General features: G+C 41.4%; 1 protein-coding gene across 1 annotated transcript in view; it reads left to right on the top strand.

The window, feature by feature from the left end:
- The window catches only part of CPNE4 (copine 4), a 496584-nt gene that overhangs the window by 124799 nt on the left and 350270 nt on the right, over nucleotides 1-21515 (top strand). Inside the window, exon 2 of the mRNA XM_047876436.1 lies at nucleotides 13453-13633. Within this exon, the coding sequence (XP_047732392.1) occupies nucleotides 13454-13633 (180 nt within the window). The 5' untranslated portion in view covers nucleotide 13453. The remainder of the gene's footprint in view (nucleotides 1-13452; nucleotides 13634-21515) is intronic.

The raw sequence follows: 21515 nt of genomic DNA, 5'->3' as shown, positions 1-21515 counted from the left end.
TGGCACTTGTTTCTCTGGTCTGTCTCTGCCCACATCGGAGCCTACAGATTTTCCTGTGCTCAGATTCTTCTCACATTTGGGGAGGATTGGAAATCCACAGAACTCTTCAGCTGCCACACACGTGGTATCTATCATATTTCTTCCTCATCTAATAATGTCTCCCCTAAAGCCTTGCCCAGGTTCTTAGACTTGATCAATGTGGCCTCCCCCTCCTGCTGCCAGAGGACCCCTGAAGTTTCTCCATGCTAGCAGAGAGAGTCTTCTCCTTTTCAAATAATTCCAGTGAATATGCATTTCTCACATTGTTACGCAGAAGCTATCCCACCTTGCAGTCTGGTCCTCTGGAAGTTTGGGAAAGAGAGAGAGAGAGAGAACAAGAACGAACCTGTGTGTTGTGTGTGTGTGTGTCCATGTGTGGATGCTGGATGCCATTCCTTCCACATGTGCTGTGGCTTTCCTCTTCCCCAAAGCATCACCCACGTGTCCGTGAGGGCTGGTCATATAACCTCTCTCTGGGACAGACATGATGCTATGTTCCACAGTGTCCATCCTTTTAAGCAGTTCTTCTGCACTCCCAAAAACCATGTCCGGTTCACATGCTACTTCTACCTAAATTCTTGTCTCTCCTTTGTTTTTATCCGTAGCTGCTCTAGCAAGGCCATTTGCCACAAAGCTTATGTTCTGCCATTTGGAAACTTTTAGTAGAAACATTATTACACATCAGACTTAAAGGTGATGCCGTGTTATTCCTCAAATAAATAAATAAATAAATAAATAAATAAATAAAAACAGAGCTACCCTATGACCCAGCAATTACACTACTAGATATTTATTGAAAGGATATAGGTGTGCTATTTCAAAGGGGCATGTGAACCCCAATGTTTATAGCAGTGCTATTGACAATAGCCAAAGCTTGGAAAGAGCCCAAATGTCCGTCAATAGATGAATGGATAAAGAAGATGTGGTGTTTATATGCATACACACACACACACACACACACACACACACACAATGGAGTATTACTCAGCAATCAAAAGGAATGAAATCTTACCATTTGCAACACTGTGGATAGAACTAGAGTGTATTATGCTAAGCGAAATTAATCAGCCAGAGAAAGACAAATATCATATGACTTCACTCAGATGTGGAATTTAAAATACAAAACAGATGAAAATAAGGGAAAGGAAACAAATAATATGAAAACAGGGAGAGGGACAAAACATAAGAGACTCTTTTTTTATTTTATTTTTAATTTTTTAAAATTTACATCCAAATTAGTATATAGTGCAACAATGATTTCAGGAGTAGATTCCTTAGTGCCCCTTACCCATTTAGCCCATCCGCCCTCCCACAACCCCTCCAGTAACCCTCAGTTTGTTCTCCATATTTATGAGTCTCTTCTGTTTTGTTCCCTTCCCTGTTTTTATATTATTTTTGCTTCCCTTCCCTTGTGTTATCTGTTTTGTGTCTCAAAGTCCTCATATGAATGAAGTCATATGATTTTTGTCTTTCTCTCACTGACTAATTTCACTTAGCATAATACCCTACAGTTCCATTCATGTAGTTGCAAATGGCAAGATTTCATTCTTTTTGATTGCCGAGTAATACTCCACCATATATATATACACACCACATTTTCTTTATCCATTCATCCATGGATGGACATTTGGGCTCTTTCCATACTTTGACTATTGTTGATAGTGCTGCTATAAACATGGGGGTGCATGTGTCCCTTCGAAACAGCACACCTGTATCCCGTGGATCAATGCCTAGTAGTGCAATTGCTGGGTCGTAGGGTAGTTCTATTTTTAGTTTTTTGAGGAACCTCCATACTGTTTTCCAGAGTGGCTGTACCAGCTTGCATTCCTATAGAGACTCTTAAATATAGAGAACAAGCTGAGGGTTACTGGAGTGGTCATACATGGGGGGATGGGCTAAATGGGCAAGGGGCATTAAGGAGGACACTTGTTGGGATGAGCACTGGATGATGTTATATGTAGGGGATAAATCACTGGATTCTACTCCTGAAATCCTTATTGCACCATATGCTCATTAACTTGGGTGTAAATTAAAAAGTAAATTAAAAAAAAATAAAGGTAATGCCACATTAGAAGGAAGTTCTAAGGAGATACTCACCCCAGTATTTTCCTTAAGGTCTGTCCCAGTACCAGCAGAGACGCCACAAGCTGCCACTTTCCCCTGCGGCTTATGTGGGCGGCAGCCATCATTAATGGTGCACTCTTTCCCCCGCAGTCTGTCTTCATGCAGTACCACAGGCAGTCACCACCAGTCGGCTGGAGTGGCAGATGAGGAAAGCCTAGGAGCCAAACTTGGACCTATTAAGTCCTTTTAGTGCCTCTGCATCCAGTCTCCACCACAGAGTGCGCAGCTAGATTCCTCTTATAAAAGAGACCTGTTTTAATGAATTGCTTTAAGGTGAGGTCCTAGACCTTGCCTTTATATTGGGAAGTGTTTTTGAGCAACACCACTTAGCTTTAGTCTTCAGGAGAAACAAAATCTTAAAAAAAAAGAAAGAAAAGAAAGCTATGAACAGGAGTCTAATACGGTGTGTCCAGTACATGTCAATTATGTTAGCCACTAGCCACAGGTGGCTATTTAAGTTTAAGTTTAGTTGAAATACAATTAAAAACTCACTTACTCAACTGCACTAGCCAGAGTTGAAGGGCTCATCAGGTATGCTGTGTGGGTCAGCATAGATATGAAACATTTCTAAAACTACACATATTGCTGTTAAGCAGAGCTGAATTATAGTTCATGTTCTGTATCCTGAGAGGCATTTCTTTTTTATACTTCGTCATCTACTCAACCCCTTCTTCTTTCCCAAAACACATCATGTTGTCCTTTACCACCTAAGCAATAGCATGTAGATGCTAGGGTGTCATTAAAAGCAGAAGCAAGTCTTAAATGAGAAGGTGTAGGAGCAGATAAGAGATCGTAAGTAGATCACTTATCATGCTTTCTCAAGGAAATTGGCTTCTGGCTTTATATGGCGTCTTAGATTCTGCTGTTGAATGTAAAAATAATCTCGCTCCTTTTTTCCTTTAAATTTAGCTACATGTATGAGACCAGAAGCCCGAAATCCATTTTGTGAGCCCCTAGCTTCCTGTTAACGTGATATTAATGGAAGAATCCAACCTATGATTATATTAAAAAAGGCAAATAACTGAACAAAATAAGTCTGGGATTTGATCTTTCTACTGGGTAAATTTAGTTGCCTGAGAAACAGGAGGAAATTATTTCAGTGCCAAAATAATAAAGAACATCACTGAATTTGCTCTTTCTCTCTCCTTCAGGAGCTATAGTTGGTATGATAGGAAAAAGAGGGCTCTGACATGGAAGAGATAGTCATTCATACGTTTTCCTTTGATATTTTGTTCAAGTTTTACTTCAAAAAGTTTCTATCAGCCTTTATAATTATCCAGTTAAATTTATACATCCAGTTCTTCTCCCAAAAATGGGTGACATTTGAATGCTATAAAATTAATATAAATGTGATGCGATGGACATAATTGCTTTCTAGAAAACTCTCATCTTTATGACTCACTGTTAGAGACAAAAATGTGAGCCTGGAAGTTCCTAGAACATCGATATATCTGATTCCTTATGCACATTTCCTCAAGAAAGCTGTTTTTCAGGAAATAACATCTCTGCTGAATTTTTTCTTTTAGTCTGTCTGTTTTCTCAAATTAGAAAGCTCAGGAAATGACTGAAATAATAATTTATTGCCCTTGAGTGATTTGGCGTAGTATATTCTCGAAAAACATTCATGTACACATAGTGTGATTTTGAATCTTATTCATTCGAACCATGGCCTTTTGTGGTTCACATGGTTTTATCTCTGGGTTTGCTGGGCGTGTTAGCTCCACCATCTGTAACCCAGCAAATGCTCAGGGTTTGAAATCCTCAGAGTGGGGACACTGGATTCCCAGACCTCTCAACTTGCTGACAAGGCTACTGAAACACAGTTGCAAAAATGACTTGAGCTGCCTGAAAGTAAGGGGAAAAAGAAAAGTGAATTTTTAAACACTGCTAGAGCACAAGCTCATTAATGCACACACTGTGCCGTAGAGATTTGTTAAGATTGAAACAGGGTTGAAGTTTCCCTTTGCATCATCTAGAAAGAAAGTAATTGTTAAGCAAATTAAGAATGTAAATCATTTTATAAGAAATGGTCAAATACACAGGTTTGGAAGTCCATTAGACCCAGGCTTAATTCCTGGCTCTGTCACTTACCAGCTATGACATTGGGGCAGGTTACTTAACTACCACCGTGAATCTCATTTTTTACATCTATGGCACAGGGCTCACAATTCTTTTTTTTTTTTTTTTAATATGTGAAATTTATTGTCAAATTGGTTTCCATACAACACCCAGTGCTCATCCCAAAAGACGCCCTCTTCAATACCCATCACACACCCTCCCCTCCCTCCCACCCCCCATCAGCCCTCAGTTTGTTCTCATTTTTTAAGAGTCTCTCATGCTTTGGCTCTCTCCCACTCTAACCTTTTTTTTTTTTATCCTTCCCCTCCCCCATGGGTTCCTGTTAAGTTTCTCAGGATCCACATAAGAGTGAAAACATATATTATCTGTCTTTCTCTGTATGGCTTATTTCACTTAGCATAACACTCTCCATTTCTGTCCACGTTGCTACAAAGGGCCATATTTCATTCTTTCTCATTGCCACATAGTACTCCATTGTGTATATAAACCACAATTTCTTTATCCATTCGTCAGTTGATGGACATTTAGGCCCTTTCCATAACCTGGCTATTGTTGAGAGTGCTGCTATAAACATTGGGGTACAAGTAGGGCTTACAATTCTTATCTCAAGAGATTGTTTCAAGGATTAAATGCAACAGTATATATATAGTTGGTTATTAGCATAGTTAGCATTAGTGGCTAGGGAGGTAAGTTCTTTTTAAAAGAGATTTATAGAGAATCATATGCTTGATGAGGACAGAAAGTATAAATATTCACTGCTTTTCTCCCTTTCCCACCCTCTTGGGAAGATTGAGTGTTTGCGCTGCCAAAGGGGGAGCTGACAGGGTAAGTAATGATTAAAGTTGTGAGAGGAGAGAAACCTAGAGGGCAGATTAATTTACAAAATAAAGACTCTCTGTGAAAGAAATTTTTTTTTTAATTTTTTTTTTCAACGTTTATTTATTTTTGGGACAGAGAGACAGAGCATGAACGGGGGAGGGGCAGAGAGAGAGGGAGACACAGAATCGGAAACAGGCTCCAGGCTCTGAGCCATCAGCCCAGAGCCTGACGCGGGGCTCGAACTCAGGGACCGTGAGATCATGACCTGGCTGAAGTCGGACGCTTAACCGACTGCGCCACCCAGGCGCCCCTGAAAGAAATTTTTAAAAAAGGATCTAAAAGCCTGGGAGACTGAGAGAGAAGGGTGCTGCAGGTTTTATGGGGTGGACAAAAATAGGGTGGGGGGTGGCTGCAGTCAGACATTCAGGGGAACCAGGTGTGTCAAGAAAATGTTGGAAAGCGTTGTATGCTTTTTTTGGAAAGTCTACTTAAGTAGCTGTCCCATAGGGGAGGCAAGCATGGCAGAGTGGGTAAGGGCCCAAATTCTGGCCCTGGAGTTCTGGGTTCAAATCCTTGTCCTTACTCTGTGCCTGGTTAGCCAAGTGCAATTGTTGCACTTCTGTGAGGTGTGGTCCTGTCCTGGGAAATGGGTGTCCTACCAACACCTACCATGGGATTCTCTTGAGGATCAGGTGAGGGATTTTCCTGGGGATCTGATGACTTAATGTCCAGTGCCTGTCAGATATAGAAGAGCTTGATAAATGTTACCTGAACTTCCTGGTATAATTTCTAGAAAGTACAATTTGCATTTATTGAATGCTCAGTGTAGACTAGGCACTCTTCTGAGGAATTTATGTGGATTCATTCATTTAAAGCTCAAGACAACTCTACAAGATAGGGACTATGATTATCCCATTTTCCACATTATAAAACTGAGGTAGAGAGGATTCCAGTAATTTGCCCAGAGTCATACAAGTGAGTAATACTTGTATTAGCCTCAAATGCTCTCTCTAATGCTTCATCCACACTTTTATCCTCTATGCCTTTCTGAAGCTCCTTTGTGGGTGTTTGATCTTAAGATAAACAACCCCTGGAACAGTTTGTCTCATTTCATAAATGCTGAATTTATATTCAAAAACCTTGCTACTCAAAGTGTGGTCCAAAAGCCAGTAAGATCAGTGACAGAATCAGAAGCAGAATCGGAGGCCCCACCACAGACTCTTGAAACAGGAACTATGTTTTAACAAGCTCCCCATGATTTATGATCATGATTTATGATCATGTTAAAGTCTGAAAAGTGCTGCTCCAGAATATGAACCGTTGGGCAGATGGACTGGCTTAGTGCTTGCCACCTAAGAGCAGATTTATTTTATTTTATTTTTTTAAGATTTTATTTTTAAGTTATCTTTACACCCAGTGTGGGGCTTGAACTTACAACCCTGAGATCAGGAATAGCATGCTCCACTGACTGAGGCAGCCAGGTGCCCCGAGTAGATTTATTCTTGATCTAAAAGTATACCAATGAATATTGAATAGGAAATAAATTGATGAGTCCTAGTGGAGTAGCATCTGGTTTATCTTCAGCTGAGTGAATGAATGCCTGCTGCCTCCAGCATCCAGCACAGTGCCAGGCACGTAGCAGAAACCTCCTGCATATTTCTTGAATCAAGATGGAAATGTTGTGCGATAGAGATATCCAGCACACCAGCCTTCCCTGGATGTGCTGTGACATTTAAAAAGGCCAAGTAATGCCAAAGCAAGCAGAACAGTGATTATGCACTTATTCTTAACACAGTTTTAAGACAAGCTCTGCTCAGTTGGTTCCCCTGTGAACTCAAGCTGATTCTCTTCCCTCTTGAGCTCTCTATTGTCTTGGCGTTATTTGCAACTCATTCAGAACCTAATTAAGTTTCAGGATCAGTTTGTCCTGTTAGAGAGTGTGGATATGCTGAAGTGGTGGGTTTTTTTTTCTTTTTAATATAACTTAAATTATCTGAGTGAAAGGACAATTATAATTTGCTTCTAAAATTGGCCAAAAGTCAGCTTTCATCAAAATAATTCTCAGCAGACATTAGTCTCTGTAAAACCAAGGTATTGTACGAAAGGCAACAAAGAGGATTTAAACAGGCCTCGGAAAATGTATTGATAATCTGGTCATATTAATCCTGTTCTCTAACAGAGTGTGAAATTAGTTGTTTACCTCACTTATCTGTGTCTGGAGGTAGCTGATCACTCGTTGACAGAGCCATATTTTGTGATCACCTTTCAGCAGTGAGCTTCTGCTGGGCCAAAGCCAAGCAATTCGACTTCACTGTCTATGTAGCACCTCCAAAGTCAAGGTCAGGACTATTGTTCTCTGGGCAGCCAGAGGAACTCATGAACTCCAGTATATCTGCTCAGGGCTTTCATTTGTGCATGGACATGAAGGTAAGCCAGGACGCTAGGTATAATTGTGAAAGGTTAGGAGTTTTATCTTCAGTATCTCCACATCTTACCTAAATGCTATCTTCCACTCCCCATCTGAATTGAAGGTTTGTATTGGTTTCATTATCAGTCTACAAATATTATCAAGATGAACATTATTGGGGATACAGTAAACTGTAAGAATAGTCTCTGACCTAAAGGAGTATGTATGTATGTACACACACACACACACACATACACACACACACACACACACACACACACACACACACACACACATACACACACACACCAGAGATTAACCAGTGAGGTGAAATAGACCCTGTTGATATTCTGCCCAGATCCCTTTATCAATTTAGTGGATCCATCCCCAGTGGTGGTGAGTGTTGGCTGTTAATGGCTCACAGCTGCCTCTTTTCTGAAGCATTGACTACTCTTAGCCAGTGGGGATAGGGACCAAAACTGAGAGGTTATGCTTTCTCTACCCTGGCATGACTGACTTATATGGGATTATATAAGAGGCCAGACCTCTTTCCATGAGGTGGACAAACCCATGTTATAATCCATGCTAGAGAGCCCCCCACTGGAACCATCTTCAGCGGTTGGACCTCTACTGAGGCTACTTCCTTGCTTCCTTCACTTCCTTTCTATCCTCTGCTCAGTTAATCAAGTACATCTGAATCCCTGTTTCAGTCTCTGCCTCTATGATGCCCAACTTAAGACTTGTAGGAAATTAATACTACCCATAAAACTGGTAGAACAAAAGGAGGAAACAGTACTACCAAAGTGCAGTGAGAGCTATAACCTTGGAGATAGAATTGCCTGACAGGACCAGGGTCATTCTGGGAATTTCCACTGCTAAGGAACAGGGTAGGAGTTAGGAAGAAATATTCTCTCCATCCCTTCCCTGGGTCTACATCCCTTTAGTCAAACCCAACAGGTGTCTTAAGTCTATATGAACTGCTGTCACAAAGCACCATAGACTTGGTGGCTTATGAACAACAGAAATTTATTTCTCACAGTTTTGGACTCTGCAAGTTCAAGATCAGGGTGGGCTTCAAGAACAGCATGCAGGTGAGGGTTCTCCCCTGCATCACATACTTCTCATTGTATCCTCATGTAGTGGAAGGGCCTAGGACACTCTATGGGATCTCTTTTTTAAGAGCACTAATCTCATTCATAAGGGCTCCACTCTCATGACCTAATCACCCCAAAGTCCCCACCTACTAATACTATCACCTTTGGGGGTTAGGATTTCAGTGTCTGAATTTAGGGAAGGGGGTGGGTGGACACAAACATTCAGACCATATCAACAGGAAAGTAGCCAGCAATGAGCTGGCAGTCAATACAAGTCAGTGTCTGAGATCCCCAAGTAAGAGAAAAAGGGAGACGAATCAAAGAGGAAGGAAGAAATAGGTAATGACCAGCATAGCAGCCTTGGACAATCACAAACTTTTTTCTGTCCTTCATTCCAACCATCACATTGGCACCAGATTGATCTTTATCAAATGCTTATTACATCATGTTCATTTTCTGAGCTTTAAATCCTCCAAGTGTTTCCCATTGCCTAAAGGAATGATCCATAAAATTTCTGGATCATGTACCCCATTGATTAAAAAAAACTTCTAACCATGTGCCCTGGTTCATTTGTGTATTCATTTGTAAACTATTTAATTTCCTATCAACTAATAAATAGCTCTGAGTACTATGTAGGATATATCATTAATGATTATATGCATAAATTATGTATATATTTCAAGAAGATTTCTTAATAACTAAAAAAACTGTGGACAGTTTTTGGCACCTGCAACTGGATTGTTTTTTGATTTTTTAGAAAGAGAGCGCGCACACAAGTACGGGAGAGGGGCAGAGGGAGTGAGAGAGTCTTAAAAGGGATCCATGCTCAGCACAGAGCCCTGCTGAAGCTGATGCAGGGGGTCAATCCCATGACCCTGGGATCATGACCTGAGCCAAAATTAAGAGTTGGATACTCAACCCACTGAGCCACGCGGGTGCCCCACATGTTGTTACCATTGTTTTACTACCTGCCTTGTGAATGTATGAGAGTTACTGGTTAATGTATTTGAATCTTCAGACAAACTACTGATTTGGAAGGTAGCTGTATGAATAGGTGGAGAGTGCTATGCCCAGAAGGTGTGGGCTACAAAGACAGAATGCATTTAAGGTGGCTAGTAGAACTTTGATCTTAAAGTAACAGTGGGAATCTTAAAAGAGTTTCAGTTGGCAGTGGGAAAATGAATAATTTAATACTGAGAGCAGTCAGATTACAATAATAATAGCTCTACTTTTGGAGCACCTACTGTATACCTGGCATTATGCTAATCACTTTACATACATTATTTCATCTGCTTAGCATAGCAACTCTTCAGAGTAGGTATTAAGTACCCTGCTCATGGTCACACACTTAGTTAGCAGAGAAGCCAGAATTTGAACCTGGAAGGAACAACATGTCTCCTTGATAGAATCTTTTTTTCCATTATACCTCATGATTAAGACTAGACATTAGAGAAGATGTCTCATTCTGTACAAAAAGCTTGTGTTCTGGGGCGCCTGGGTGGCACAGTCGGTTGAGCGTCCGACTTCAGCCAGGTCACGATCTCGCGGTCCGTGAGTTCGAGCCCCGCGTCGGGCTCTGGGCTGATGGCTCAGAGCCTGGAGCCTGTTTCTGATTCTGCGTCTCCCTCTCTCTCTGCCCCTCCCCCGTTCATGCTCTGTCTCTCTCTGTCCCAAAAATAAATAAACGTTGAAAAAAAAATTAAAAAAAAAAAAAGCTTGTGTTCTATATAAAGGAGTCAGTGGGTCAAGAAAGTGGACGGATGAAAGGGGCTGATCTGAAAAGGCTATACACTCTATGATTCTAACTATATGGCATTCTGGGAAAAGGCAAAACTATGGAGACAGTAAAAAGATTAGTGGTTGCCAAGGGTTAGCGGGGAGGCAGGAATGGATAGAGAGAGCACAGAGGATTTTTAGGGCAGTGAAACTACTCTGTATGATACTATAATGGTAGGTCCATGCCATTATATATTTGTCTAAACCCATAGAATATGCAACATGAAGAGTGAACTCTAATGTCAACTATGGACTCTGGATGATAATGATGAGGCAATGTAGGTTCCTCAGTTGTAACAGATACACTCTGGTGGGGCACTTTGATGAGGAGAAGGATACGCAGGTCGGGGAAGAGGGGATATAGGAAATCTTTGTACCTTCTTCTCAGTTTTGCTGTGAATCAAAAAATAAATTGTTCTGAAAAATGAATTATTTAAGAAAAATAAAATAAAACAAGAAAAAGAGAAAGAAAAGAGATGGACACAGGCATGAGTCTACAAGGATAGGGGCTGTTAGAAGAGATAATACCTCCTAGAGATAGGAAAGACCACTTAGAACAGCACAAGGGAAATGTGAATTCCAAGGAACGAGTTAATGCATTGGGAAAAGCAGAATTCAGGAAGACATTGATTGAAGAATGAGCTATCTTTATCAAAAAGTTGATAAAGTGCTCACAACATACTTCCAACACTACCTGAACACAAAGCCATGTTCCAGTAGTCTATTCCTTCTTTTTTTCCCACTGTTTTTTTAAACTTGCATCTCATATATATATGCTCTGTCTTCTACGTTGCTTTAATAATTGGTCTACTCACAACGTGTAAAATTAGAGGGACAATTTATTAAGCTGTGCATTTATGATTTGTAAATTTCCTATACATGAGTAAAATTTACTTAAAAATAGAAGGAAAATATGATTCTGTATGGAGGTTGAAATAAATCAGGGATAGTGTATTCACTGATCCTTAATAGATTCAAGCATTCTCCAGCTAAAGGTATTACGAGTAGTAAAAACAGCTCTGGGCTAGGGGATAGAAAACTGGCATTTTGGCCCCAGTTCTGTGATTAGAGTAACTGTGTGACATGGGTAAGGTGCCAGTTCTTTCTGAGCTTGAATTTTCTTATATGTAAAAAAGAATGTCCACAAATCCTTGTTAATGTTCAGTATGGTTGAACATAGAGCAACTCTTGTCCTCAAGCTGATCCCATAACAGATACTAAAACAGAACTGTAATTCTTCCCCAACTGTAAATTCTCCTTACCTGATATTTAAGAGTGGAGCTTGGAAAACATTTTCTAAAGAGGGCCAGATGGTAAATATTTTAGGCTTTGCAGGCCATGTAGTCTCTGTTGCAACTACTCAACTCTGCAGTTGCACTGAAAGCAACCACACACTATATGTAAATGAATGAGCTTGCCTGTGTTCCAATAAATCTTTATTTACTCAAACAAATGGTCAAGCCACATTTGACGCAGAAGACATAGTTTGTCCTTTCCTGTTCAAGGACATGACTTTGTGGCAGTCAATACACTTTCCCTTCAGTATATATAGGGAAAAACCAATGTTCGTAATAATTAGATAAATAGGGCACTGGAGAGTTGGAAGTGGAAGGAAGGAAGGAAGGAAGGAAGGAAGGAAGGAAGGAAAAGAAAAGAAAAAAGAAAAGAAAGAAAGAAAGAGAAAAAGAGAAAAGAACAGAACAATGGAGGGAGGCAGGAGAAGAGAGAGAAAATGAAAAAGAAGGAAGGAAGGAAAATGGAAGAAGGATGGAGGGCAAGAGTGGAGAACTTTGTAAAAGAGCATTGGGAGAGAAGATTGGGTGTATCTGCCATGAGGGTGGGGCATTGTCAGATTGGAAAAGGCTTGGCTTTGGCATGGAGCTAGCAGCTAAGTTTGGAGAGACTAGCTGGGGCATGCACGTGTGTGTGTGTGTGTGTGTGTGTGTGTGTGTGTGTGTCTGCATGTGTTTGTGTGTGGTGTGTAATACTAAGGCACACTCATCACCTTGTGAAAGAGGTGGCATGGTGTATTTGAACCTAGTATGGTGCCGGGTACCAAGGGGAAACTCACTGAATATTTGTGGAAAAGGGAAGGAGAGGAGGGATTGCCTTCATTTTATAGATGAAGAAATTCCAAGCCAGGGCCCTGACGCTGTTGGAGGTTGAGGAAGTCATTGCTGTTTTCCTAAGGAATCTGCAAGGAAACAGAATTCAAAGAGAAGGACATTGAATTTCACTCCTGAGAGAAGCTTCCAATATCTTCACAGGTCCAATCCTCCTCAGAGAAGGTGGAAAGTGTTGGTGGCTTCTGGGGGATTCCCGGTAGCCCAGGCCTCCATGAGGCCAAGTGTTACCATAAAGGTTATCCTGTGGAGATGGGAGAGGGGCCTGCAGTGCTTATATTGGCTCCTTTTGCCGTGAGTTCAGAATCAGAGGCTGTGCTATTCCTATCTCACAGTCTCCCTCTTACTTTCTTCCTTTTGATTCTGAATGCCGATGGGGCGGGTAAGAGGGATGAAAGCTGAGGAGAGACTTCTGCACTTGGAGCACAGAATCAGATTCTGGGCCTCTCTCCTGGAGCTGGCTGGCTATCTTGAGAAGATGGGCCAGTGTTTAGGAAAGGGAAATTTGGACTGTGTCTCAGGGAGGACGATATCCTCTCTGTGCCATCACGTAGAAGAAGAAGGAAACCTGGATTTTTAGGGAGTCTTAGAAACTTGGAATGTGATTAAATTGATTAGCCCGCAAATCTGTAAAATTTCACACAAGCCACGCACTTAATATAGAGCTGGATTACGGTTTGCACTAATTCATAAATTTTGTTTCACAAGCTAAAAATTTTGCTATGCAAATGTATGCAAATCATATAGAAAAGTAACGTTGTTAGCCAAGTGTACCAGCACCTGTTGGGGTTTTTCTCTGTTTCTTTGGTTTTGTTTGTTTGTTTGTTTCATTGGAACTGTGCCACTGGGGAGAAAAGCAAGGTAATAAATACATTCAATATTAGAACTTGTGTATTGAACAAGATTCTGAAAGATGATTGGAAGGCTTTCTCCTTTAACAAATACTGTGGTGATTGGCATGTCTTTTTTCCTCTTTTTCTTCCTAAAACAGAATGAAGAAGATGAGCAACATTTATGAGTCAGCTGCCAATACGCTGGGAATCTTTAACAGCCCCTGCCTGACCAAAGTTGAGCTGCGTGTGGCGTGCAAAGGCATTTCCGACAGAGATGCTCTTTCCAAACCAGACCCCTGTGTCATCCTCAAGATGCAATCCCACGGGCAGTGGTTTGAGGTAGGCATGTCCAAGGCAATGGACTGGAGGGTTGATTCAGAAATGCTTTTGCATTTCCTTTCTTCAGGTGGTTTATTTTGATGAGATAGAAAATTCTTGAAATGAATACAATCATATTTCTGCTTGCATTGTGATGCTTTGACGCGGCTGCTTTAATGCTGTGGATATTTTGACATTTACCCTTAATCTTTGTGTTCATTGTAGACTTAGTGACCCTTGGGGAAGAGCAGGGAGGAGTGCCTGACAGAAGCCACATGACATAACATTTATTTTTTGGAGCGAAAACTTAATATTAGCTACATTTTATTGGATACTCACCAAGGGTCAGGCACTGTTCCAAGTGCTTTATGTAAAAATAACTAATTTGGTCGTCACAACAATCCTGTGAGGAAACAGATGAGGAAACACAGAAAGGTTAAGGATGTGCCCAAGATCATTCAGCTTGTAAGTGGAAAATCTGATACTTACAACCAGGCTGCTGGGCTCCAGAGCCTGAGCTCTTTCTTGCTATTTTATACTGACGGTGGGTACCAGTGTGGTCTTTGGTGGTTTGTGTGGCAACACTGCAGGTTGAATTCTGCAGTTGGGTTTGTTAATTGATTTAAAAGTTGAAACAGATTGGATGAGGACTCTTTTTTTTAATGTTTATTAATTTTTGAGGGGGGAGGGAAGGGAGAGAATGAGCAGGGGAGGGGCAGAGAGAGGGAGACAGAGGATCCTCAGAAGGGCTCCAACTCAGGAACCATGAGATCATGACCTGAGCCAAAGTCAGATGCTTAACTGACTGAGCCACCCAGATGCCCCTAATGAGAGCTATTTTTTAAGTTCTATTTTGGTTTGGTTTTCCTTTTTTCTAAGTACCTGGTCTGAGGAAGCAATGTCTTTTTTTTTTTTTTTAATTTTTTTAATGCTCTCATTTTTTTTTAAATTTTTTTTCAACGTTTATTTATTTTTGGGACAGAGAGAGACAGAGCATGAACGGGGGAGGGGCAGAGAGAGAGGGAGACACAGAATCGGAAGCAGGCTCCAGGCTCTGAGCCATCAGCCCAGAGCCCGACGCGGGGCTCGAACTCACGGACCGCGAGATCGTGACCTGGCTGAAGTTGGACGCTTAACCAACTGCGCCACCCAGGCGCCCCAATGCTCTCTTATTTTTGAGAGAGAGAGACACACACACAGTATGTGAGTGGGGGAGGGACAGAGAGAGAGGGAGACACAGAATCTGAAGCAGGCTCCAGGCTCTGAGCTGTCAGTACAGAACCTGACACGGGGCTTGAACGCACAAACCGTGATTTAAGTTGCACACTTAACTGACTGAGCCACCCAGGTGCCCCTGAGTAAGCAATGTTTTAAAGATCTGGTGTGAGGTGAATAGTGGGATGGAGAGGAGGGGTGGAGTTGGGGAGATACAGAAGAGGGAGCAGTAATTATCATCTCTAAGGGAACCAGGGACTCCATGGAATTTGGAGAAGGGGTTTGAAGCCATGCTGAGCAGAGCAGTGGCAGAGGTTACTATCAACTTTGGGTCCATTACAACAAACTCCTCCAGTCTTCAGTACTTCTTCCAACTATTTGCAAATAGCTGGAAGATGCTGTTCCAGGAGGTAAAAGCTTCCATTCCACAGAAGAAAGAGGGCTCAAAAGCAGCCTGTTTGCTTATTTTTACATATGTGATAAAAGCCACTTCTCTGAAGGGGAGGTTTGGTCGGGGTGAGTGAGCACATGGAATTCAGATGGAGGCATCTTGCCTGGAGGAATGCAGGACAGATGAGCAGTCTGGGGGTCTTGGACTTAAGACTTCTCCAGTGCCTATATTGTAAACGTAAAATAGCGTTCATAGGTCTCTTAATGTGTAATGTGTTTTTTTCCCTTCTAAATAGTCTCATTGACTCTGTTGATGGGTTTTATGGTTTTTAACTTTTTATTTAACAAAATGAAATGGCAGCCTGCATTAGGGAAAACATTACTCTTTGAAAATGAGAGGAAAGAAATTAGAAAGAAATTCATCTCCTAATGCCCCCTTTACATAAGACAACTGTTATTTGTATATATGTCTTTTCCTTCTGGCATTCATATTCTTACATGATTCTTATGCATGTAAAATTTTCTTTCCTCATTTTATTACCTAGTAGTATATATTTTTCTATATTGCTGTAATATTAATTATTACAATTTTTAAAGTTGCATAATATCCCATCACATGAATTTATTTACTAATTTTCCTGTTTTTTTTCCACTTTGAAGTTGCTTCCAAAAATACCCTATTTTAGGGGCACCTGGGTGGCTCAGTCGGTTGGGCGTCCGACTTCGGCTCAGGTCATGATCTCACGGCCCCTGCGTTTGAGCCCCACTTCAGGCTCTGTGCTGTCAGTTCGGAGCCTGGAGCCTGCTTCGGATTCTGTGTCTCCCTCTCTCTCTCTCTGCTCCTCCCCCACTCACGCTCTGTCTCTATCAAAAAATGAATAAACGTTAAAAAAATTTAAAAAATACCCTATTTTAAACTGCAATGAGTATCTTTGTGCATAATGCTGTTCCCTACTTTTCCATGAGTTCCTAGGAGAAATCGTCCAAGTGGAACTACTGGTACAAAGATAGGAAACTTTGGGGGCTATGATACGTATTGCCACATTGCTTTTCCAGAGTGCTGTATTACAGTGTTACTCAAAGTATGGTCTGCACACAGCTACCAGCTCACAAACTCTGTTACCAGTGCGCAGATAAGAAACTTGTGCCACAGTGTAAATTGATTCCCTGCTTCCTTCATCTAAACAGTCTTACTCTTTAAAAACAATAATGTCAGCTGATCTTCCAGCATACAGAGCGATAGGCTGATTTATAATCTGGCACTTTGAGAAACACTTCTGTAATCTAGTTTATACTCTTAACAGTATGCATTCAGGAAACAGTCAGAACAACAGAGCCCATGCTAGGTAGCTAATAAAGGATTTAATTCAGGTACCTAGTAATAAAGGAGTTGGAAATGCTGAGAAACTAAATAGGGACAGTGAGGGAATGCAGGCATCAATGACAGGAACCTGTTACTTTGCTTAGGGTGGGGCAGTAGTGTGCTGAGGCCATCTTGTATAGGTTTGTGAAAGCTGACTCTTACGTATTCGGGAACTTTGCACGCAGTTGTGGTGTTGGTATTTAGACCACAGACTTGGCAGATATTTCAGATCAGGGCTCGACTCCCACTCAGAGCCATTTGGTAAACATTTATCAGCACACCACTGGGCCAGAGGGGCCAGAGGGGGAGGTGGGAGTACTGGAAACAAACAGCTATCTAGCAGAAGCTGGATCCATGGAAGGAAGGCCTGTCTGGTGGGAGCCAGGAAGATAGAGGAGATGTGGATAGTGCTGGAAATGCTGCCTGAAAGGGAGGTGAGGGTACCCTGGTATCTGCCTGCCTTTTGCTCTCATGTATCTCACTGTGCCTTCCACTGACCAAACCTTGATAGAAGCCCATTGACAAGGTTTGCAGGGAAAGAGTACAGAGTGCACTTGAGAGCATAGATGTACATGGCCAGCACATAAACCTTCGACAACTCACAGTAACTTGGATCATCATTCCCTGTCTCATCAAGTAATGCATGTTTGTTTAACGCTAACACCTACTTTTCAGTACAAATTCAGCAAATTCTAGGAGTTAGAAGCACACCTTTGCTACAAGTTAAAAGCATCTGACAATCTATTTAAACCATGTAGCGACTACTATCCTTGCTTAGTGAAGGCTAGCAAACATGGACACTGGGATAAGATTTATTGATGCATTTACCTGTGTCTACCCCCTACAATACATCTGGATTTGCAGAGAGATTTCCATGTATACTGTTAGAGAACTGAGAGAAATCCTTGCAGGATAGAATTCATGCTGGCTGTGTGCATGTCTTTTTTTTGTGGGGAAATCTGGTAATTGATTAAGTGGAGAAAAAAACAAAGAGGCTAAGCTGATTTGCATAATGAAGAGATTGTTGGGGGGATGTGACAAGGTGAGAGAGAGAGAAAAGCAAGGGGAGCATATCTTTCTGAGGGAATTTTAAAGTTTGGCTAAGGGGCGCCGGGTGGTTCAGTTGGTTAGCAGTTGACTTCAGCTCAGGTCATGATCTCGTGGTTCATGGGTTTGAGCCCCAGGTCAGGCTCTGGGCTGACAGCTCAGAGCCTAGAGCCTGCTTCCATTCTGTATCTCCCCCTTTCTACCCCTCCCCTGCTTGTGCTCTGTCTCTCTCTAAAATAAATAAACATTAAAAAATTTAAAAAAAAATAAAGTTTGACTAAAGAGGCTCTCCAGTCAGCACTGTCCACTGGAACTTGCTGCAGTGATAGAAATGTTCCCCATCTGTTGTGTCAGACAAGGTAGTCATTACCACATGTGGCTACGAGCACCGGAAAGGTGGATAGTGTAACTGAAGAACTAAAATTTTAAAATATTTAATTTTAATTAATTTAAGAGTAATTGTAAGTAATATGGTTCCAGAGTCTTTTGGTGTGCTAGAGAATTTGGCTGGGTGGGTGGGAAAGAGGAGAGTTTGTAAAAATGTTAGAGTAGGCTCTTAATTTTACAACTTCACTGGGTTTGGGGAGATGTAACTAGAGTTTTGACATTTCTTTCTTATTGTGATTGCTGGCCTCTGCTTTTCATAATGGAACTGCAGCAGGGAAAGGGCCCTGTTTTGCCCTGGTTCACAGCTCAGGTTACTACTGCAGTAGTTAGAACTGCTTTCAGATGGCCTTCCCATATGGAAGCCAACTGTTTGCTCTTTTAATATGCTGTAGCTTGTTAGCCCTGGAAAAAGAACATTGGCCTCTAAAGTGATCATGACACTGTAAACCTGATTTTTAGACTCAAAAAGACCTACAGTCTGACCTCCTGTGCTGTTAATAGTATTAAGGGTCAATGAGGATAAATCTATGTCTTTGAAATATTGGAAATCAATTGTACTGAAATGCACAAGAGACGGTTGCTCTTTGCAGATGCACGGAGTTTGGAATGAATATCTGAGGACTGAGAAAAGAGAGAGGATGCTTTTGTTTCCTCCCAGAATATGGAGATGGGATGGTATTCTTGTTGGGTGAAACTTTCAGCAAATCTTCAATGGCCATGATTATAAGTGTTAGAAAAGAAGGAAAAAAAAATACTTGTTAGTTGGATGTACATTCCAAACAGAATTTCCGAGTTACCATTTAATTTCCCTAATTTAAGAATCATACTCATTAAAAAAAAAATCCTCCCTGCACTCACACCTAGCCATATGGGGCAACAGTATATGGTACAGTTCAGTGTAATGATATTTAGACCATATTCCATTATCCAATGAAGAGTGGAAATAATTTCCTCCTGCCTTCTGGTGAGTACTGATGTGTTCACTAACTTTTGGAACCAGGCAACATATCCAGGTGGGAAAAATTAATACTTCTCAGGGATTCAAAAGACAAGGGCCCTTGTGAACTAAAGACTTGTATTCAGTTTCCTAGAGCATATGCTGTATCCTTTGGGTACACTGGATATTCTCCATGAAGCAGAGCTAAGCCCGCAGTGCCATGGCCCTTGGCAGAAATCCTATAAGTGGCATGTACTTGTCCTTATTGGAAAAAGCCAAATTATTCCCACATTGCCAGGATGTTGCTCTAATCACCTTTAATTCCATTTTTACATTTAATTTTAATACACAGTGTTTGAGTTTCTCTATAGGAAGCTCTAAGTAATTCTGAGAACTAATTACCCTTGGATCAATTCCATTATGAAAACATGTTATGATGAATCATGTGCTTTGGTGGATTGTTGATAATAATAATAATTGTTAGTAGCAATTACTGTGGTTATCTAATAATTATCAGTGCACCCTGATGCAAGATTATTATTGTTTATAATAATATATCCATATAGCACTTTATATTCACGAATGCCATCTACTTACATTATTTCATTTGCTTCTTATAATAGCCTCATGAGAAGGTGTTACAGACATTGAAATTAATTCTGGTATGTATTGGGTATCATGATAGAACCTGGTTTGTATCCTCAAAGACCTCAGAGTCTAGTAGAAGAACTCTGTCTTAGAGAGGGAGGGCTAGAGGCTAGGAAGATTATGTGACTTTGAGGAAGAGGGCTCAAAACAAGGTCCGGACTTAAATTAACTCTTCCTTCCCCTGAATGTGCAGTGGGTAGATGTTTTACGGCGTCTCAGCCTATCTATAACCAGTGTGGTGGGTGGACCTACACTTGTGGTTCTTAAGATTGCAAGATGTCTTTCAGCAATAACCACCAGGGAGCTTTGAAAAAATAAAGGTTTGTTGCTTACAGGACCTAGAAATTAGATAGAACACCTGGGGCTACTCAGCAAGGTCTTGGGTAGGATGAGAGAGAGGGAGTGTGCACATGAGCCTGGAGTTCTGTTTTTATTGGGGTTGAGTGTGGGGGCCTAGGGTTTTGCAGGCCCACTCTTTGTTGATGAATTTAAAACGTAAGAGGAAATTCAAAGTGCAGGAAGAGAAAAAAAAAAACAAGGGGACCAAATGGTCACTATTCAAAATCAATCAAGGTTTCTAAAACAAAAGAGCATCAGTGTGGGGAGGTGGCCTGGCTCTTTAGGAAGTCGGTGGCTGCCTGTGTGTTTATTTGAGATAGTCCTCTTTGAAGTGGATACTTCTTTGAAAGCCTGAACAGTGGAAGCTTAAATCAGATACCAGCTTTGCAAAACAGAAAAAACATGTCAGGGCTTACGCTACAGTAGACCATCTCAAGGGTGCATAGGTTACCTTTATGTGGGATGGGGATAAAAATAAATCACTCTTCCACCTCTCCTTACTTTCTGTCCTCTCTCCCCACTTCCTATCCATCCAGATGTCGGGTGTGTTTGTCGTATGATCTTGCATCCCTGCTAGCAGGCAGCACCAAAGGGGAAATATGAGTCTGTGGTGGTGGGGGGGGGTGGGGGGGTGGGGGGGGGGGCTTGCCCCCTCCCAAATAAATGGGATGTGAATTTTTTCAGCAATTCCCTTTTGGTTAGAGGGCTCATGGAAGAATTCCATAGAACAAGACCCATTTGTGCTCGGGACAGTAGTGAGCCATCACCAGTTTGTGTCTGGGCCAGGAAGGTGAAGCCCTAAGCAGCAGCTTTGCATGTAACCTGTAACAGAGATCATCAATTTTCCTTTACTCCAGAGTGCTAAAATTTTGTGAAAATAGGTCAGGCAATATGAACACTTGGGTGATGACAAAATAAAGTAACCATCTATATGTGTTGACAGCAGCTTGGAATTAGTCCTTTTACATATATTCTTTCTAATCCTCACCACTACCCTGCAAGGGAGACTTTACTAACCAGGTAAGGAAACTGAGGCTGGGCAGTCTTAACAAATCACCTGAGGCCACACAGCTCATAAATAGGAAAGCTGGAATCTGGTTGATTCCAAAATCTATATTCTTTTTACCTTAACCTGGGATTACGACTTGAAGCTCAAGGCCTCTGTCCCCCACATAATTTTGTTCGGCCTTCATGGTGTTCAAGCAGGTCTGCACTGGTTGACAAAACTTAAAGATCAGGAGTTTTATTTTCTCATAAAACTCCAGATTTCTGGTTTCTTTAGAATAACCAGAAAAACTAGCAACATGGAATCTTTAATTTTTTTTTAATGTTTATTTATTTTTGAGAGAGAGACAGAGTGTGAGTAGGGTAGGGGCAGAGAGAGAGAGACAGACAGAATCCGAAGCAGGCTTCAGGCTCTGAGCCGTCAGCACAGACCCCGATGTGGGGCCTGAACCTACAAACCACGAGATCATGACCTGAGCTGAATCTGAACGCTTAACTGACTGAGCCACCCAGGCGCCCTTGGAAACTTTAATCTGTGTGCAACAATGAGCTGAACGTGGGTAGCAGCTGCC

The sequence above is a fragment of the Prionailurus viverrinus genome, chromosome C2 (assembly GCF_022837055.1).
Source record: "Prionailurus viverrinus isolate Anna chromosome C2, UM_Priviv_1.0, whole genome shotgun sequence".
NCBI classification, from domain to species: domain Eukaryota; kingdom Metazoa; phylum Chordata; class Mammalia; order Carnivora; family Felidae; genus Prionailurus; species Prionailurus viverrinus.
The sequence above is the reverse complement of the archived record's forward strand: the minus strand, read 5'-3'. Positions and strand labels throughout refer to the sequence as shown.